This window comes from Lycorma delicatula, chromosome 2 (assembly GCF_047948215.1).
Source record: "Lycorma delicatula isolate Av1 chromosome 2, ASM4794821v1, whole genome shotgun sequence".
Classification (NCBI taxonomy): domain Eukaryota; kingdom Metazoa; phylum Arthropoda; class Insecta; order Hemiptera; family Fulgoridae; genus Lycorma; species Lycorma delicatula.
This window is the reverse complement of record NC_134456.1, coordinates 111,475,103-111,495,322: the sequence shown is the minus strand read 5'-3', so window position 1 is coordinate 111,495,322 and position 20,220 is coordinate 111,475,103. Positions and strand designations below refer to the sequence as shown.

The window sequence follows — 20,220 nt, the reverse complement described above, 5'->3', positions numbered from 1 at the left end:
AGTATATAATTCAACACCATTTGTCTAATTGTATGTTGTCAAGATTTCAAAGGTGATTACATTGCTCTTGTGAATGTTTACTATGATTTTTTGTTGAGCTCTACTTACTGAAGTTGCATTTGACAAATATAAATTATGGGATAACATGTAAGATGTGGTTTATGTGTTAAAGTAGTACCTAGTGGATTCAGATAAATTACTAGATAAGTAACAGTAAAATTTAATAAATAGCATTATTTCTTTTCCATATACTGTAAATTAATTCAAATTATAATGTAAATAATAATATACATTACATACAGATGAACTCAGGAATGATAGGCAGGCTATTCTACAGACAACTAAAAAAAATTGCTCCAATATTTGCCATGAAGGATAAAGAGAAGGGAAGAGTAAAATGGATCAGAGCATTATACAACTAATCAATTTAAGTCAGTCGACCAGAAATGACAATTGTTTTGTTTGAAACTACATTTCTGTGAAATATTTGCAGAAAAAATGACAGGCTATTGACCAAATAATGCACATTTGTATCGAAACAGATCCCAAAATCAGGAAACAATCTAATAAATATTTGTAGGTTAGGCATCTACGTAATTATTGTATTGTTAGGTTCAACATAAAATAATTTAAAACTTTACTAGTTTTTTCTGAATTTATTCAAATCTAATAACATGGCGAGTCTACAGCGCAGAATACGCTAAAGTACTTAGAAAAAATTATAAATTAGTGCCACACTGTATATCACCAAATATTTATCTACCTACCTTCTACGTTAAGCAACTGTGACTTTTTTTTTTTTAAGAAGAGAGAGCTACTACTATTAATAAGAATTAGAGCCACTATTTATAAGAAGAGAGTACTAATAGAGATGTAAGTTTTAGAAATAAAACTTGAAAATATCTGTATGAAGTATAACACTTTATCGTAGCAAAATATGAACGATATAAAATACAGAAAGGAAAGAATTTTTTTTTGAAATGTACTTTTACAGGAGATAAAAAAAATTAGAGAGTTGATAAAATTTGAAGTGAAGATATTATAAAATAAATAGAAAATGAAGAATCTTGTGAAGAGACGAATCGCATAAGTTGATGAATCTTGTATTGACATCCAGGTTTGATGAATTTGGTGATAAATGATGTGTAGCAGATCAAAACTGTGGAGGAATAAAAAGATTGCAATATATACACAGTGATTCAGCAGTGGTACCGGCGTTTTTTGAGCTGTTCTGCTAGCGAAAATAATGAAAAAAGTTCACATAAACATGGGAACGAAAACGCGTCGTTAGCGAGTTACGGCTTGCGAAAGATTTTGCCCCGATTACTTGGGCAGAGTGAAATAGAACCACACTGACATTCTAGGAACCAAATTGCAGTAAACTTGACGGTTTTTGACTTGACAAATTGAATAAAACAGGTTATTCTGGTTGAATAAACCATATCGCGATAGTTTTCATAATATCCGATGTAAAACAAAAAAAGTGTTGTCTAAAAACAAGTTTTTTTACGTTTGTAATACAAAAACTATCTTAAATGACTAATAAATGCGTGAAATTTATTATCAAACCTTGCAAAACATTTTAATCAGAAAAAAATTGATGTAAAATAGCCGAATAAAACACAAACACAAGTTAATAAATCTAATTTTATTACTAACACTTACCGTATGAAAACGAAGAGATTACACGTACAAGGCATGCTTACTTTCCTACGAAGTGCAAAGGTAAAAAGTAGTGATATATTAAAGATAAAAATAAAATTAATATTGTAAAAAGATTCAGTATTAATGTCCAAAATATCTAGTACTTTCTTGAATTAACTGGCAAACTGAAAAATGGCAAAGTTGGTAACACAGAAATCAGCTGGTCAGTAATGGATTTTATGTCATGTGAGTGTATTATTTGTGCGTTACTGCTTTGAACTATTACGAGTATAGTGTAGTTTAATTAAGAGAGAGAGAGAGTGAGTTTGTGTGTGTGTTTGTTTTGAGTCATACTGTAGTAATGCCTTTGTTATTTACGACCGAGGAATACGCCGACATGTTATTTATATTGGGAGTGTGTCATTGAAATGCAACTGCTGCTGCAGAATATCAACGACGGATTCCAAATCCTAAACAATTGTGGCCACGAGAGACGAGTACACTTCCCAGCATTAGTAGTCACAGCTCACCGTTCTGCCCATCATGAGGTCTATATTGAAGAAACTATTATCGAAGCTACTCAACGCAGTCCGGGTGTTAGTAACGACTCCTTTTCCCGACGGTTCGGAGTTTCCAGTTCTATGATGTGGAGGACACTTCTTAATAACAGCTGTCCTTACCATATCAACGAGCACAAAATCTTCAACCAAGAGATCCTCCTCTTCGTTAGCAGTATTGCAACTGGTTGAATATGAACCGCCGATTACACAGATTCATTTTATATTATGACTTGGCTCACTTTATTCGGGACGGCATCAGTTACCTTCTAACAAGCACACTAGAGCAGATGTCAATCCGCACACGACAGTAGAACGTAATTTTCAACACTGACTTAGCGTCAGTGTGTTGTGTGGTCTAATGTTCGATCAGCTAATTGAGCTATTCCTTCTCAAGGAGTCTGAATTCTGACATGTACGTGGAATTCCTTAAGGAACAATTGCCGCTGCTGTTAAAGATGTTCCACTAGCATCAAGATACCACATGTACTTTCAGCACGATGGTGCACCTCCCTTCTTCTCACGTGCCGTGGTGGCATACTTAAATGAGCAATTTCCAGAGCGATGGTACTCCTGGCCACCAAGATCACCTCATCAAACACAGTTAGATTTCTGCGTAAGCGATTGGATGAAAAGTATTGTGCACAATGGAAAAGTTGATAAGAGTTGGTTCCTCGTTTTACAGATGCCGCCACACAAATTAAGGAAAGTCGTGCAGCATTGCGAAGAGCAGCGCTGGAAATCCGAAAACGTGCAGCCAAATGTATTGAAGTAAGACAGATTTTTGAAAATTTACTGTAAACCTTATTAAATGTATCAATTACATTTTTATTTTTTTAGCATTCTATCAACTGTATATGGTTAACTATTCTGTAGTTTATAACATTTAAAAGCCTTGAGCTTTTAAAGTAAGTGTAACAAGTAAGTGTTGGTAATAAAGCCAAATTTATTGAACTTTTACTTAGTTTTTTATTGGGCTAATTTACATCACTTTTCTCAGAATTAAGCTCTCAACAAGTTCTGATAACAGTTTACGCATTTATTCATCATTTAATGAAGTTTTTGTATTTCAAACGTAAAAAAAGTGTTTTTAAACAACAATTTTTTCTGTTATACGTCGGATATTATGAAAACTACTGGAGATATGGTTATGGAACCTGTTTTATTCAATTTATCAGGTCAAAAACCATGAGAAACTATCACGTTTACCCCATAATTTGAGTTCCTAGAATTTCAGTGTGGTTTTATTTCACTCTGCACAGGTATCAGGGCAAACGTTTTCGCAAATCGTAACTCGCCAACAATGCGTTTCCCTTCCCAAGTTTTTATGTACTTTATTCATTATTTTCGCTACTAGAATAAGCTCAGAAATCGCCGGTAACACTACATGAATCGCCTAATATAATTTATAATTAAGAAAATAGGTTATCGTAAATAATATGATGAATTCAAATAATTAGCGGAGAACAGAATGATATTACATTAAAATAAAAAAAAAAAAACATTTCTAACCTTTATTACTTGCAGAAGTTTATTAATATTTTTTGTAGTATTGCACTGCAATATTATATTCAATTTCAACTCTTTATTATAATTCTGTAATCTTCCTGTGATACGGTAATAATTCAAAGAATACTGGGATGATTATGTGCACTAACAGTGTTCTTCTTTTTTTAACTGCCCGTTTTATTATTTGTTAAACGTCTTTGAAGTTGTTACGTTTTACTTCCTTGTACGAAGTAAAAGAAGTATTGTGATCGGGAAAAATTTCGGTTAGATTTCACCGGAAATATCCTTTTTGAGCATCCCTGGATCCATTTTGACTAGGTTCGGCGTGACGTTTGTACGTACGTATGTATGTACCTACGTATCTCGCATAACTCAAAAACTATTAGACGTAGGCTAATTTTGTGTTTAGGACTGTTGTAACATCTAGTTGTGCACCTCTAACATCTAGTTGTGCACCTCTCCTTTTGATTGCAGTCGACTGTTCCAAACGTGTCCAAAAAAGCCCAAAATCCAGAAAATTTGGATAAATTTTGGATGAGCCCTCATTGAGAGCTTTTTAACAATATGTCATAGGTGGTACTTATTTTCATTGGTTCCAGAGTTATAGCCAAACAAAATTTTAATTAATGAAATATTTGGATCTGCAAGGGGAAGGCACATCGGTTCGAATCCGACTTCGCCTCCTTTTTTTATTTTAACGTTTTTGTTTAATTTAAATATATTGATTTTTTAACAATTATTAACCTCTGATTGTAAAAAAAAATATATATTTAAAATAAATAATAATTCAGTAATAACAATAAAAAAAAAGGTGTATATGTAATTTAATCGGCGTACAATGAAATCATGTGGTTCCAAATCAGTTTCTTTCCTTAAAATGCTAGTAATGTTAGATTAATTGAATATTCATATAAAAAGAAACATCATTATATCATGTAAACGATACATTTAAGTTAATGTTTATATTTTTATTTAATTGCTCTATAAAAAAAAAATATGAGAATATTATTTAAATAAAATATGTCTTAACATAAAAGAAGACCAAAGAATTACTCAATACAAACATATTAATAGTTATTCAAATAACTGAAATTCGTCTTTATTCAGTAGTCCATTGATGTCCCTATCCAGTTACTTGTCAATCATTAATTGACCTACTAACAATCTGTTTGTAGAATATTATACACCATGTTTCAAAACTATGTAATCAAACTTGAGGAAGTGATTGCTCAGAAAAAATAAACAAAAAAATTTCTTCTGTCATAAATCTAAAAATTATTTTTTAATAAGAGTAATAGAATCATGTTTTTAAATTTCAAAATGCTAATCATATCAACTTTTTCTGGTATGAGAGGCACCAGTTATAACTACTCTGACACATTACGATGTACACTACGTACTCAGAAACTGTGATAAACTAAATCTGTAATTTTTAGAACTGAGAAATATTTGCATTTCAGAGGACTTGGTGTGCTGATATGCAGTTGTGTAGTTGACTCAGTGAAGAAGGTAAACAGGATGCCGTTGTATTCCACACTTTGTTTTATAAACATGCTATTGTTTTTTGTTATTCTTGATAATGATTATTGTACTTAACGTACATGCATACATCTCTGTGAATATTAGTTTCTTAAAACATTTGTTTAAATATGACTTGAGACTCAAGTTTGTTAAGGAATAGTAAAAAATTGAAGAAATAAAATTTTTTTGCCGTTTTTTCCTAATATGGAATCAAATGTTTTAAAAAAATGATTTTAAAATAAAGTAAAGAGTTGTATTTAAATCGAAATTTCAATTTCTTTTTGGTTGGAGGAGATGAAAACTGATACAAACTATTTTTTTATGACACATTAACTTTTATTTCTCTGTTTTTATAATTTTTTAAACCTGCTTTTGCATATAAAGCTATCAATAACATGATAAAATATGATGCATTATCCTTAATGCATGGAATATTTGTGTTATTGTTATATTAAAATTATGCAGTATTTAACAGAACATTATGTTTGGCATTATAGTACATTTTTAATGTACCGGGTGATTCAAAAGGGGATTTCACAACTTTAAAAGCATATTTTTTTTTGTGTTTGGTCATTTGACTGGTTTGATGCAGCTCTCCAAGATTCCCTATCTAGTGCTAGTCGTTTCATTTCGGTATACCCGCTACATCCTACATCCCTAAGAATTTGTTTTACATATTCCAAACGTTGCCTGCCTGTACAATTTTTCCTTCTACCTGACCCTCTAATATTAAAGCGACTATTTCAGGATGCCTTAATATGTATGTGGTCTGTAAGTCTGTCTCTTCTTTTAACTATATATTTTTTTCCAAATGCTTCTTTCTTCATCGATTTCCCGCAACACCTCTTCATTTGTGACTTTATCCACCTACCTGATTTTTAACATTCTCCTATAGCACCACATTTCAAAAGCTTCTAATCTTTTCTTCTCAGGTACTCCGATCGTCCAAGTTTCACTTCCATATAAAGCGACGCTCCAAACATATACTTTCAAAAATCTTTTCCTGACATTTAAATTAATTTTTGATGCAAACAAATCTCCTGCTTCATCCATCATTAGTAATTGTACTTCCCAAATAACAAAATCTTCTACCTCCATAATCTTTTCTCTTCCTATTTTCACATTCAGTGGCCCATTTTCATTATTTCTACTAAATTTCATTACTTTCATTTTGTTCTTGTTTATTTTCATGCGGTATTTCTTGCGTAGGACTTCATCCATGTCGTTCATTGTTTCTTCTAAATCCTTTTTACTTTCGGCTAGAATTACTATATCATCAGCATATTATAGCATCTTTATCTTTTCACCTTGCTTCGGACCTAAATTGTTCTGTAACATCATTATCTGCTAGTTCTATGTAAAGATTAAAAAGTAACGGGGATAGGGAACATCCTTATCGGACTCCCCTTTCTTATTACAGCTTCTTTCTTATATTCTTCAATTATTACTGTTGCTGTTTGGTTCCTGTAAATGTTAGCAATCGTTCTTCTATTCCAGTATTTGAATGCTAATTTGCTTAAAATGCTGAATATTTTATTTCAGTCTACGTTATCTAATGCCTTTTCTAGATCTACAAATGCCAAGTATGTTGGTTTTTTCTTTAATCTTCCTTCTACTATTAATCTGAGGCCTAAAATTGCTTCCCTTGTCCCTATTCTTTTTCTGAAACCAAATTGGTCTTCTCCTAACACTTCTTTCACTCTCCTCTCAATTCTTCTGTACAGAATTCTAGTTAATGTTTCTGATGCATGGCTAGTTAAGCTAATTGTTCTGTATTCTTCACATTTATCTGCTCTTGCTTTCTTTGGTATCATTAAAAGCATATAAAATCAATTAACTATATAGATTCAGTTGAAGTCCCTTTCCATAGCAAAATACATCAAGTTTAGACTCACATAGTTAGTTAGTTCTAAATTTGAACACTACCGATGTTACCAGTATTGTTAAAAATTGATACACTTACTGATGCGGAACGTGCTTGCTGTGTTTTGGTTTCACGATTTGCAGTCAGCAACTGCAGATCAACGTAACTTTTGTAGGGCGTACAGTACGGAGCCTCTTAGTAGGCATACAGTTTCCAGTTGGCACCAAACCTTCATTGAGACATGTTGTTCTGTTAAACTCCGTAAAATCACCAGGATGTCCACACATCCCTGAAGCTGCTGTGGAACAACTCGGAGAAAGCTTTGCTCGTAGTCCAGAGAAAATCAACTCTACTTGCTTCACTTTAGACTGGCATTCCACAAAGGACTACTTGCCATGTATTACGTAAACGGTTGTACTTGAAACCATACAAACTAACCATAGTTCAACACATTACAGATGACGACAAAGTTGCTCGGCTGCAGTTTTGCGTGGAAGTAATGAATAGAATTGCAGACAACCATGCATTTTTAGTGATGAGTCAACGTTTCATATCAATAGCAAGGTAAACACCCATAACTGCCGATTATGGGGTAGGAAAACCCCCCTCATAAAACTTAATAGCATATTCATGATAGCCCTAAGGTAATATTTTTTATGCCCTAAGCAAATAAAGACTGAACGGCCTGTTTTTCTTACGTAAATGGTATCGTTTATCAGAACATGCTTAAAAACTTCTAATTCCTCAGTTAGATTATGACTACGATTTCTGAACAAGATGGACGCCATTACTATCAGCAAGACGGGGAACCAGAGAATTTCTTGATACTTGATTCGCAGATTGGTAGATTACTCACTCTCCAGATTTGACCCTGTTTGTTTTTTTGTTGTGGGGTTTTATGTACCACCTTTGCCCGGTGATCTTGTTCAGCTAAGATTTCGAATTAACGCTGCTTCTGCAGAGGTAACGTCCAACTTGCTGTGTATAGTCTGGAATGAAATCGACTTGAGGTGGGATGTTTGTCACATTACAAATGGAAGCCACACTGAACCAAAGTGAATGGTGGGTGGCAAATTTGATGTGTTTTTCTATAAATGAGACCTTAACCGAATCTTTAAGTTATCTCAATAATTTTTTATATACTTTTAAATATGTGAAGTCCTCTTTGAATCACCTGGCACATATAAAAGTACAAGATTTAAAGAATATACTCTTTTCTGGGTAACTCAAAATAAATTCTGAATACAGTTGAACGTCTATATAAAAAACCTCAATTTTACAAAAAATTTTACTGCACCGTGACATTTTAAAAAAAACTATGTATAAATTTACCTCTGTAAACGTTTTCATACCTCTATATAACGAAATGATTACATATTGCATATTAACATAATGCAGTGTGTAGTAATGTTTAGTTTAATTGTATGTAACACAGTAATTTTTAGATGTTTTTAAAAATAATGACATTAAATTAATATTTTGGACATCTCTGTGAGTAAGATAGTTATTCTTTTGATTTCCGTACCTAAATTGTACCTGTATACAAATACAAAGTATCCTTGAGAACAGTCAAGAATAACAGGGTATTTTTATTGAACTGGTAAAGCGAAAATTCCCAAGATTCTCTTATAACCCACTAACAATAAAATTCTATTAAGGGATTTAAACACTTGTTCTGCAGTTACTGCCTGTATATTAAAGTAGCCGAATTTCCTGAAATCCATTAATAACGCAGTTTACACACTGTGTATGTAAACATTTATTCATTTCTCTAAACGCGACATCTACAGTATGTAGACAAAAATAGAATTCTTAGAAAACATTTAGCTAATGAACCTTGAAATAACGAAAATCTAGCGAATTTTTCCGGGATTCTCGATTTCATTATATAGAGGTTCGACAGTGTATTTACGTTCATGAGGCCCTGATTGAATGAAAAGGTATCTAAAAACTTGACTTTCTGCATTTCCAAGTTCCTTTAATGTATTGAAATTGAATGGCCTCCAGAAATTCTAATATCCTATTAGAAAAATAGTTACTGAAAAAAAAATGTGGGTTTATAAAATTTCAGGCCTATGTTTTGAATATTTACATTTGATTTAATATTGTTCATGTAAAACTAAAAAGTTGATCAATATAAAATATATAAATGTATGCCTAAATTCTTAATCATCTTAATAATAATATTGATATTTTATTACAATGCTGATGTTGAAGAATGTTATCATGTAACATTATTTCTACAATTATACAACTGTACGTATGTATGTGTAATTAGCTATAACATCATTTATACACATGTTTATGAGCATGCTACCAAAATACAAAATAAATAAACAAATTAAAACCTCCCTTTGCTTTGCAATGGACCTCAGCTACTCAAAAACCCAAAAGTACATGCCCTCAAAACAAACACACACACACACCCTTAAATACGCAACAAAATGCTCAGCATACACATATTTATTTACCTTATGTATTATTTCCCTAATTAAAGTTTTTCAATATGCCCATGCTGATCTACTGATCTAACAATTCCTATCAAAGCCCTTAAGTCACTAACATTTAATAATTCAATAATCTGCTGAATTCCTAATCTGGTGGCACCTAGTTTAGCCAATCTTACCTAACTACTGTAGTATTGGACATTTTCTATGAAATTTTAATCAGTTGATCAAGATCCTAATAGGGATAGTGCTCTTAACATATTCCCTCAATACCTGTTTGTTTCTTAGTGGTACACATATTTTACTATTTAAATAACTATTCCTTATATAATGGGATCAAATAGAGATGAACATAATATTGTTTCTTTTTTATTATGTCATAGTTATTTTATTTATCAATGTTTTTTTCTTTATTTCTTAATAATGCTTTTGCACTGTTAGTTGTTTATATTTATTCTTTTGTAATGCAGATATACAACTTTTAACATCTGTGTTTATTTGTTAAGATAATGTTTGCAAATACTACTATGCAAATACAATATTTATAATATACTGTTTCACAGTACTTTGTAATTTTAAATTATTTGCCACTAATAAAATTAAATGTCACTAGTAATGGATTTTAAAAATACTTAGTTGTAGGAAATTTAAAAAATTGCAATCTCCCCCATTTTTAAGTGCAAAAATTTTCTAATCTCAACAGGCTTTTAACCTGTTTTGATTTCAGCGAAGAACTGGTTCTTAGTTTTATCGGTAATCTTTTTTCAATCAGAAGAAGTTCTTTTGGTGGTGGATACCAAATTTCATTTATAAAAAAATCACTCTCTTTATTATTTGAAGATATTCTTTTTATTTTCTTTACTGTCATCATCGACTAATGTTGGACTGTCAGTGAAATAATACATATTCAGATGTCATTTTAACATTCAAACTGGCTAAATGGTCCTAATAATCAAATAGGTTGGAAAACTTAGGTAAAATATAACATGTATTTCCGCATTCCTAAATACCTTAGCCTGTACTTGGTAATCACCACTTAACATTGTTTCTTAATGACATGGAGTAGCTGTACCGAAGGTGCAACCATATCAGAGAGGTACTTGTTGAGAGCCAGACTCTGAAAGAGGACAGCAGCTCTCTCAGTAGTTGTTAAGGGCGTAGGTCAGGAGAACATAAACAGCCACATCAGCATCACTCAGTCTTCTGAGTTTTACGCAGCTAAAAGCAATGGAAAACTACAGCTGCTTTTTTTCCAAGAAAATGTAACTGTTTGCATTTTCACAACAAAGATGGATGTAGCTTCCTTGGTAAAATATTCTGAAGGTAAATTAGTCCTTCGTTCTGATCTTCGGGTGAGGACTACTAAGGTAGGGGTCACGAAAAAATTAAAAAATAACATTGTACAAGTCAGAGTATGGATTGTTAGAAGTCTAAAAAAGGTTGGTAGGTTAAACAATTTAAAGAGGGAAATGAATAGATTAAATGTAGATGTAGTAGGAATTAGCGAGGTTCGGTGGAAAGAGGAAAACAACTTTTGGTCAGGTGATTTTAGAATAATTAGCACAGCTTCAAATAAAGGGCAGGCAGGAGTAGGTTTTCTAATGAACAAGAAGATAGGGAAGAGAGTGGGTATTTCAAAATGCATAGCGACAGAATCATTGTAATAAGGATAAAATCAAATCCTAAGCCCACAATGATTGTTAACATTTATGTGCCTACAATTGCTCATGATGATGATAAGGTAAAGTGTGTATATGAAGAAATTGACAAAACAATTAAACACATAAAAGGGGATGAAAATTTAATAGTAGTTTGAGATTGAAATGCAAGCATTGCAAAAAGGCAAGAAAGGAAATATTGTGGATGAATATGGGCTGGTCAAAAGGAATGAAAGAGGGAACAGACTTGTAGAGTTTTGCATGAAGTATAATTTAGTAATTGCCAACACCCAGTTTAAAAATCATAATAGAAGAATATTTACATGGAAAAAGCCAGGTGATACTACAAGGTATCAAATAGATTATATCATGGTAAAGCAAAAATTTAGAAATCAACTTGTCGACTGCAAAGCTTACCCTGGAGCAAACACTGATAGTGACCATAATTTAGTGATAATGAAATGTAGAATGGGGTTTAAAAACCTGAAGAAAAGGTGTCAGATGAATCTACGGAATTTAGAGAAGCTTGAGGAAGAGGAGGTAAAGAAGATTTTTGAGGAGGACATCGCAAGAGGTCTGGGTAAAAATGATAAGGTAGAAAATGTAGAAAGAGAATGGGAAAATGTTAAAAAGGAAATTCTTAAATTAGTAGAAGCAAACAGGCAGAACAAGGAGAACTGGTAGAACACCTTGGATATCAGAGAATATATTGCATCTGATAGATGAACGTAGAAAATATAACAATGCTAGTGAAGAAGAAACTAAAAGGAACTATTGTCAATTAAGAAATACTATAAGCGGGAAGTGGAAACTAGCAAAAGAAGAATGGATTAAAGAAAAGTGTTCAGAAGCGGAAAGAGAAATGATCATTGGTAAAATAGACGGAGCATACAGGAAAATGTTTTGGTATATAAATTAAAATCTAATAATGTGTTAAACAAAGATGGTACACTGATTTATAATAGGAAAAGAAAGGTCAGTAGATGGATGCAATGTATTGAAGAGTTACACGGAGGAAATGAATTAGAAAATGGTGTTGAAGAGGAAGTCAAACAGGATGAAAGGGAAGAAACAATACTGAAATCTGAATATAAGAGAGCATTAAAAGATTTGATTGGCAGAATGGATCCTGGAATAGACGGAATACGTACAGAATTACTCTGCAGTGCAGATGAGGAAGCGAATATTACACACCAAACTGGTGTGTGATATTTACGAAAAAGGGAAAGTTTCATCAGACTTCAAAAAGAGTGCTATAGTCATAATACTAAAGAAAGCAGGAGCAGATAAATGTGAAGAATACGGAACAATTAGTTTAACTAGTCATACGCAAAAAATCTTAACTAAAATTCTGTGTAGTAGAATTGAGAGGAAAGTGAAAGAAGTGTTAGGAGAAGACCAATTCGGTTTCAGGAAAAGTGTAGGGGACAAGGGAAGCAATTTTAAGATTAATAGTAGAAGGAAGATTAAAGAAAAACAAACCAATATACTTAGCATTTATAGACTTCTATTTCAAGTACAGAAATAGAAGAACAATTGCTAACATTACAGGAACCAAACAGCAACAGTAATAATTGAAGAACTTAAGAAAGAAACCGTAATAAAAAATGGAGTCTGACAAGGATGTTCTCTATTCCTGTAACTTTTTAATCTTTACATAGAACTAGCAGTTAATTATGTTAAAGAACAATTTAGATCCGGAATAATAGTACAAGATGAAAAGATAAAGATGCTACGATTTTCTGATGATATAGTAACTCTAGTTGAGAGTAAAAAAGATTTAGAAGAAAAAATGAAAGGCATGGATGAAGTCCTACGCAAGAACTACTGCATGAAAATAAACAAGAACAAAACGAAATTAATGAAATGTGGTAGAAATAATGTAGATGGACCACTGAATATAAAAATAGGAAGAGAAAAGATTACAGAGGTAGAAGAATTTTGTTATTTGGGAAGTACAATACTAAAGATGGACGAAGCAGGAGCAATATAAAATGCTGAATAGCACCGGCGAAACAAGCCTTCATTCAGAAATATAATTTGTTTACATCAAAAATTAATTTAAATGTTAGGAAAACGTTTTTGAAAGTACATGTTTGGAGCCTAGCTTTATATGGAAGTGAAACTTGAGTGATCCAAGTACCTGAAAAGAAAAGATGAAAATCTTTTGAAATGTGGTGCTGTAGGAGAATGTTAAAAATCAGATGGGTGGATTAAGTAACAAATGAAGAGGTGTTGCGGGAAATCGATGAAGAAAGAAGCATTTGGAAAAAAATATATAGTTAAAAGAAGAGACAGACTTACAGACCACATACATATTAAGGCATCCTGAAATAGTCGCTTTAATATTAGAGAGTCAGTTAGAAGGAAAAATTGTACAGGCAGGCAACGTTTGGAATATGTAAAACAAATTGTTAGGGATGTAGGATGTAGCGGGTATACCGAAATGAAACGACTAGCACTAGATAGGGAATCTTGGAGAGCTGCATCAAACCAGTCAAATGACCAAACACAAAAAAAATATGCTTTTAAAGTTGTGAAATCCCCTTTTGAATCACCCGGTACATTAAAAATGTACTATAATGCCATAGTATCCATCTGATAAAATTCAGATGGTGGATAAAGTGACAAATGAAGAGGTGTTGTGGCAAATTGATGAAGAAAGAAGCATTTGGAAAAATATAGTTAAAAGAAGAGACAGACTTATAGGCCACATATTAAGGCGTATTGGAATAGTTGCTTTAATATTAGATGGAATATTATATTAGATGGAAAAGATTGTGCAGGCAGACATTTGGAATATGTAAAAGAGATTGTTAGGGATCTAGAATGTAGGGGTATACTGAGAAAGGACTGGTACTAGATAGGGAATCTTAGAGAGCTGCATCAAACCAGTCAAATGACTGAAGACAAAAAAAGTTTATTTTCAGATTAAATAGTAAACTGCTATTATTCTTCTTCTACCATGAATTTAATGATTAAAAGTAAAGAAAAAATTAAAAACCTCCTGTACAAATGTAGTAAATGATATACAATGCATGATATGGAAGAAGAAACAGTGTTCATTAAAAACAAGAAATCAAATGATAATGTCCTTATTACATTGCAGCAAGTTTAGTTTCATTACATTAAAGCTACTGGTGAATCCATCAGTGCAGTAACATGCATAAAGTAGGAGACTGAAGGCATATTTTCAGATAAGAGGAGCCAACAATGAAATTTCATTAATACAGATAAAGGTTGTAAGAGAGTGAAACCTGTAACAACTCTTGACAATTTTGATTCATCAGCTGCTAAGAGAATCGTATACAATTTTTACTTGACTGAGAAAACGATACTAACTGAGAAAGAAATAACAAAATAAACTTGATCTCAATTTGCAAGGGGGAAAAGAAAAATTTTTTTAAATTATATATCTTAAACAATTTAGAACTTAAGTGGGTTATGACAAGCAATAACAGGAAACTGTTGCAAGAAAATTTTTATTGTGTTGAAAACAATTTTTTTACTTAAAAGCCTTCAAAAAATTTTGAGAGGAATGAAATTTACATGAATGAAAATTGTGGTTAATGTCAGTCAAAAAATTGTTGAGGAATAGAAACAATAAGGAGGGAATTTATCCACCAGTTTCCAAAAGTGGTGAAGTTATTACAATTGATACAGAAAAAAAAAATTGTTTCCTAATGTTAAAAGACTATCAAAAAATTAGAAATATTTCCTTTGAAAAATCAGTAATCAAGGCAAAGTTACTTCAGTTGGTACAGGCATCGAATCCAGATTGAGCTCATGTGAGGAAGAGTAAAATGCTCCATAGGAAATTGAAACATCATATCAAAGGTATAATCTCATTGAAGAAAAGGTTGCTTCTATAGATCTTAATATGTGGTTAAAGGTTGCCATCATGTTATTGAAATAGGAGGCATTTTCTGGATTAAAAAATGTGCCATGGTTGTTGAAGTTGACCAACGTTTTATTAATCTGAGCGCTGAAAGTAGTGATGAAGCAATAAGCAATACTGAAGTTGAAGTTCCATTGGCCAGACTCAAAATTTGAAGAAATGTATTCTTGAAATTGAATAGAATATATAAAAATCTGTTGTGATACATAATTAACACCTATAATGGGTGCAGCATAAATCCAATATTTCACTTTTATTTATTGGATTAAATCTAAATCCAAATTTTAATATTTAAGTTAATTATTTAAATTGATAATATTTCATTAAAATAGTTTATTAAATTTTAATTAATTTTAAAATAAAATTTAAAAAATGTAATCTTTTCATTAATTAAATTAACCATTTGTTCATTCAGCTAATAACATCAACATATTTATAATCGTGATATCTCAAAAGTAAAGATCGCTGGGAAATTACTCTCCTTAAGGTTGGCGAACCTGAGTCGTTCATGGCCACGCTAATAATGTACACAGTGCATTATTGTCTGTAACTTGTCACGTTGTTATTACGTGCTAGTTATTACGTTTAAAATGAATAGAAAAATCGATGTTGCCGCCGACTGTGAAATACGTGGAATCATACATTTTTTAACCAACAAAATGTTAAGTGGGCTGAAATTCATTGGCAGCTGTTTGCTGTGTAAGCCACCGGGCTGGTCTAGTGGTGAACGCGTCTTCCCAAATCAGCTGATTTGGAAGTCGGTAGTTCCAGCGTTCAAGCCCTTGTAAAGCCAGCTATTTTTACACGGATTTGAATACTAGATCGTGGATACCGGTGTTCTTTAGTGGTTGGGTTTCAATTAACCACACATCTCAGGTATGGTCGAACTGAGAATGTGCAAGACTACACTTCATTCACATTCATACATATCATTCTCATTCATCCTCTGAAGTATTATCTAAACGGTAGTTACCGGAGGCTAAACAGGAAAAAGAAAGAAAGAAGTTTGCTGTATACGGTGATAATGTAATGAATGAAATAAACGTCCGAAAATGGTGTGAAAGGTTTAGAAATAACAGAATAATGTGCATGATGAGAAGAACGTTCGAGGAGGCCTTCGATAATCACTTGTTGAAACGCATCGATGATGAAATCAGAAAAGATCGTCGCTCAACGGTTTCCAATCTGGCCCTTCTTTTTCCTAATGTTTCAACACCTGTTATTGATCGTATTGTTCATGACCATTTAGGCTTCAGAAAGGTTTGTGCTTGTTGGCGTCGCTCGTCTTAACGGAACGTCACAAAAAAAATACGAATGGGATCCACTTTTGGAATAATTGATGCGCTACACAGAAAAAGGTGATGAGTTCCTTAATTCAATTGTTACCGGCGATGAAATATAAATTTCATAATACATGCCAGAGAGAAAACGGCAGTCAAGTGAATGGGGTCATCCTCAATCAGCAACCAGACCAACAAAGGTCAAGCCGCAGCCATTTGGACACAAACCGATGGCCACAGTCTTGGGATCGGTTTGGCATACTGCTGATTGATCTCATGACACGTGGAACGACTAAAAATGCAGAAGCCTACTGCGAAACTTTACTTGGTGCGCCATTCAAAATCGGCGGTGCGGCTGACCGACGGCGTCGTCCTGCTTTACGATAATGCATGTTCACATGTTGCGAGTCCGACACGTGATTGACTGAGAACATTTGGATGGGAAATTTACGATCACCCACCATGTAGTCCGGACTTTGCTCCTTCTGATTACCATTGGTTTGGGAAATTGAAAGAATTTTTGAGTGGTAAGCAATTCGCGAGTAACGATGAACTTAAAAATGCTGTTAATCAGTGGCTAAATAGACTGGCGGCAGAAGAATACGACGAGTGTAGCAAATTGCAATTGTTAAAACACAGTAGGATTTAAAAGAATTTTTAATAAATAAGAACAATCCAGTTATGTTTTGATGTGATTGGGCACTTTGATTCTATTGCTAGTTAATGAATTTGGCAAAGTAAACAGTATTTAAACAAATCAAAAAAATGTTCTTTATTAAATATTTAGAACACAAATTTTGTTAAGAATATGTTATTATATAAAAAAGAAGAATTATGGTAATCTAATTAATATATTAGTTTGCATGAATTGTATAAAAATCTTCTGGTCTCTGGATTGGTGTCGAGTAATTTTTTTTAACTCTGGAAAAAACAAAAGCTTTTCTTTTCAGTAAAATTACAAGTTATTTGTTAAAAATTAAATGGCCCTGTTGTTATGACATTATGATGCATTTTATTTGTACAGGAGTATTATGTCACGTATTTCTCATACTCTTCCACAAACTGCACCCTAATGAATGAATGAATGAATTTCTCCACAGTAGATGAACACAACAAATCATTTAACACTGATTTCTCCATATCTGAAATAGATTACAAACATTCTTATAAAGTTGTATGTTTGTTTGAACTAACAAACAATTCCACAACATAACCTAATCACTCTACACAGTTTTCATATATTGACACTTTTGTTTTTAACCTCCTGGACTACCATTAGTTATTGCAATATTGACACCTTTAACTCAATATATTAAAACATCTGGTCTACCGTACCTTACTGACTACCATATTGACAGATAAAATACAAAATCATAAGCACTGTATCTTTTTTATTAATTAAAATCTCCGTTTATCTCGTGTAACGTAATATTTGCTTTTAAATGTGACAGAAATATTTATTATTAAACTTTATTTATTTTTTTGTAATATTAATAACTGATTATCACAAAAAGTCCTGTTTAATTATTATTTATTACAATTAAGATCTCAACACGCTTTTGAACAATATGAGATTTATAAACATACAGAATTTCACAAAAACATTATATTAAACTGTAAAATATAACATAGATTGAATTTATTCTTCAATTGCACAATTAAGAGGTTTTCTGATTTTTTTTAAGATGGGCACCATTAACAGTGAATGCTCAACTGACAAACGAGTCAATAATTACTTTTAAAGACCTTTAGAAAAAAAATTCTATAAATTTGAAAATAATCATTTTGTATTGAAAAGTTTTAGCGATACCTCATTTTGTGATATTATTCAATAAATGTGTAAGTAGTTTCATTAATCAATATCTTTAAATAGTAAGTAGAGATTTTTGGTCTGGTTGTATAAATTTTTTTATACTTTTTGACATTAACTTTTCAGTTAAATTTATTAAAAAAATAATATTTATTATTTTTTGTATACTTATTTTACTACAAAAATAGCATAGTTATTTCTGGTAATGTATTACTTTATAATTTAGGGATGCGGGTGTAACTGTAGAAATTGTACAGACCCAGTTGGTGGTAGTTTACATCTGCATGTTGAAATAGAGAATCTGAAGCAAAGATTATTGGAAAGAGAGAATCATATTGTTAAAATGGAGACAAATTTTCTGAGAGAAGCTGAAAAATTTCCTAATGGTGAAATGGCTGCGTTAACTGATGAACTTCTTACATGGCAAGATAAGTATTCAAGGTATGTTTGTAGTGAATTATTTTCATCTATTATAAAGTTATGTATGTCAACATCATCAATGTGGAACAGTTGAAGTAAACAGTTTCACCTCAGTAATCACTGTTTGTATACAGGATGTATGTGTATCAGAGTATGTATTAAATTTAAATTGCATGTATGCAATTTCACACAACTTCAGTATACAGTGTAATTTAATTTTAATAAAATTTCAAAGAGATTTTATTTTACATCTTGTCTTTCTCCATGTAAGTTGGAGATTTTTCCAGTAATTGACGTTCAGCTTACTGCAAAAGGTATTCATAATCCTATAAAATTGGCTGCAATTTTAATTAAATCAATATACTCATACATACTGAATTAAATTTTAAAACAAGAAAATACTAAAAAACAGTTTGCAAAAAAATGTTAGTGTATAATCACCTACGTAAGAGATTTTAATTAAAATCTAAGCAGGTTATTAAATAGAATTGTTTATTTTAATGGTAATGATCATTTTCTCATTACATAATTTATTTCAGTGATTGTTTAGCATATTTCTTTCTTTGTATATGTATTGAAAGTATAAATATTTATTACAGTTACCTGGTGTTCCTGATCTTATTATCTGAAAGGTAACTCTTAGTAAAAAAAAAAAAAATAATAATTTTATTTGCTTTTATTTCACTTAAACAAACATGGGTCCAAAAATGCTCCATTAGCGAGTTACAGCTAGCGAAAGATTTTCCCCTGATTCCTGGGCAGAGAGTGAAATAAAGCCATACTGAAATTCTAGGAACCCAAATTAAGGGGTAAACTTTATGGTTTCTTATGATTTTTGACCTGACAAATAAAACTGGATCCAGAACTGTATATCTTCATTAGTTTTCTTAATAAAATAAAATTTGTTAAACTGGTATCTGTTTTTTATTGGGTTATTTTACAACAATTTCTCAGAATTAAAAATTATGTTAAAGTTAGTTTTTGAATTACTAACATAAAAAAAATGTGTTTTTAGACCACAAATTTTTTTGTCTTATGTTGGATATTATGAAAACTACTGGAGATAGGTTCTGGAACCTGTTTTATTTAATTTTTCAGATCAAAAACCATAAATAAGTAAATAAACCATAAGTTTACACCTTAATTTGGGTTCCTAGAATTTCACTGTGGTTTTATTTCACTCTTTGCCTAGGAAATAGGGTGAAATCTCTGCCAGCGTTAACTCACTTACGGAGCATTTCCTTGTTTCGATGTACTTTTTTTCATTATTTTCACTAGTAGAATGAGCTCAGAATTTGCTTGTTACATTACATTAATTACTCCTGTATATATCTGATATTTAAAATGGATAAATTCTTATGGTAATCAACATAAAAAACATCTCATCACTTGTTTAATTAGAAAACAAAACCTTTCTATCAACTAATGATGCATTTTTAATTAATTAACAGCTGATGATGCCTATGAGGTAGTTGAAATTTGTATTCTTTTATATAAACAGTAGCATTTTTCATGTAAATTATTTTAGGTATTGTACTTCTTAATCATATATATTAACATTGATTAATATTTTTTTGTTATATTTTGATTGGTTTTTTTTAAACAAAGGATA

General features: G+C 31.7%; 1 protein-coding gene across 1 annotated transcript in view; it reads left to right on the top strand.

The window, feature by feature from the left end:
• Window positions 1–20,220, top strand: part of LOC142319131 (uncharacterized) — a 47,834-nt gene that overhangs the window by 7,370 nt on the left and 20,244 nt on the right. Inside the window, exon 2 of the mRNA XM_075356071.1 lies at window positions 18,415–18,629. Coding sequence (XP_075212186.1) covers window positions 18,415–18,629 — 215 coding nt within the window. The remainder of the gene's footprint in view (window positions 1–18,414; window positions 18,630–20,220) is intronic.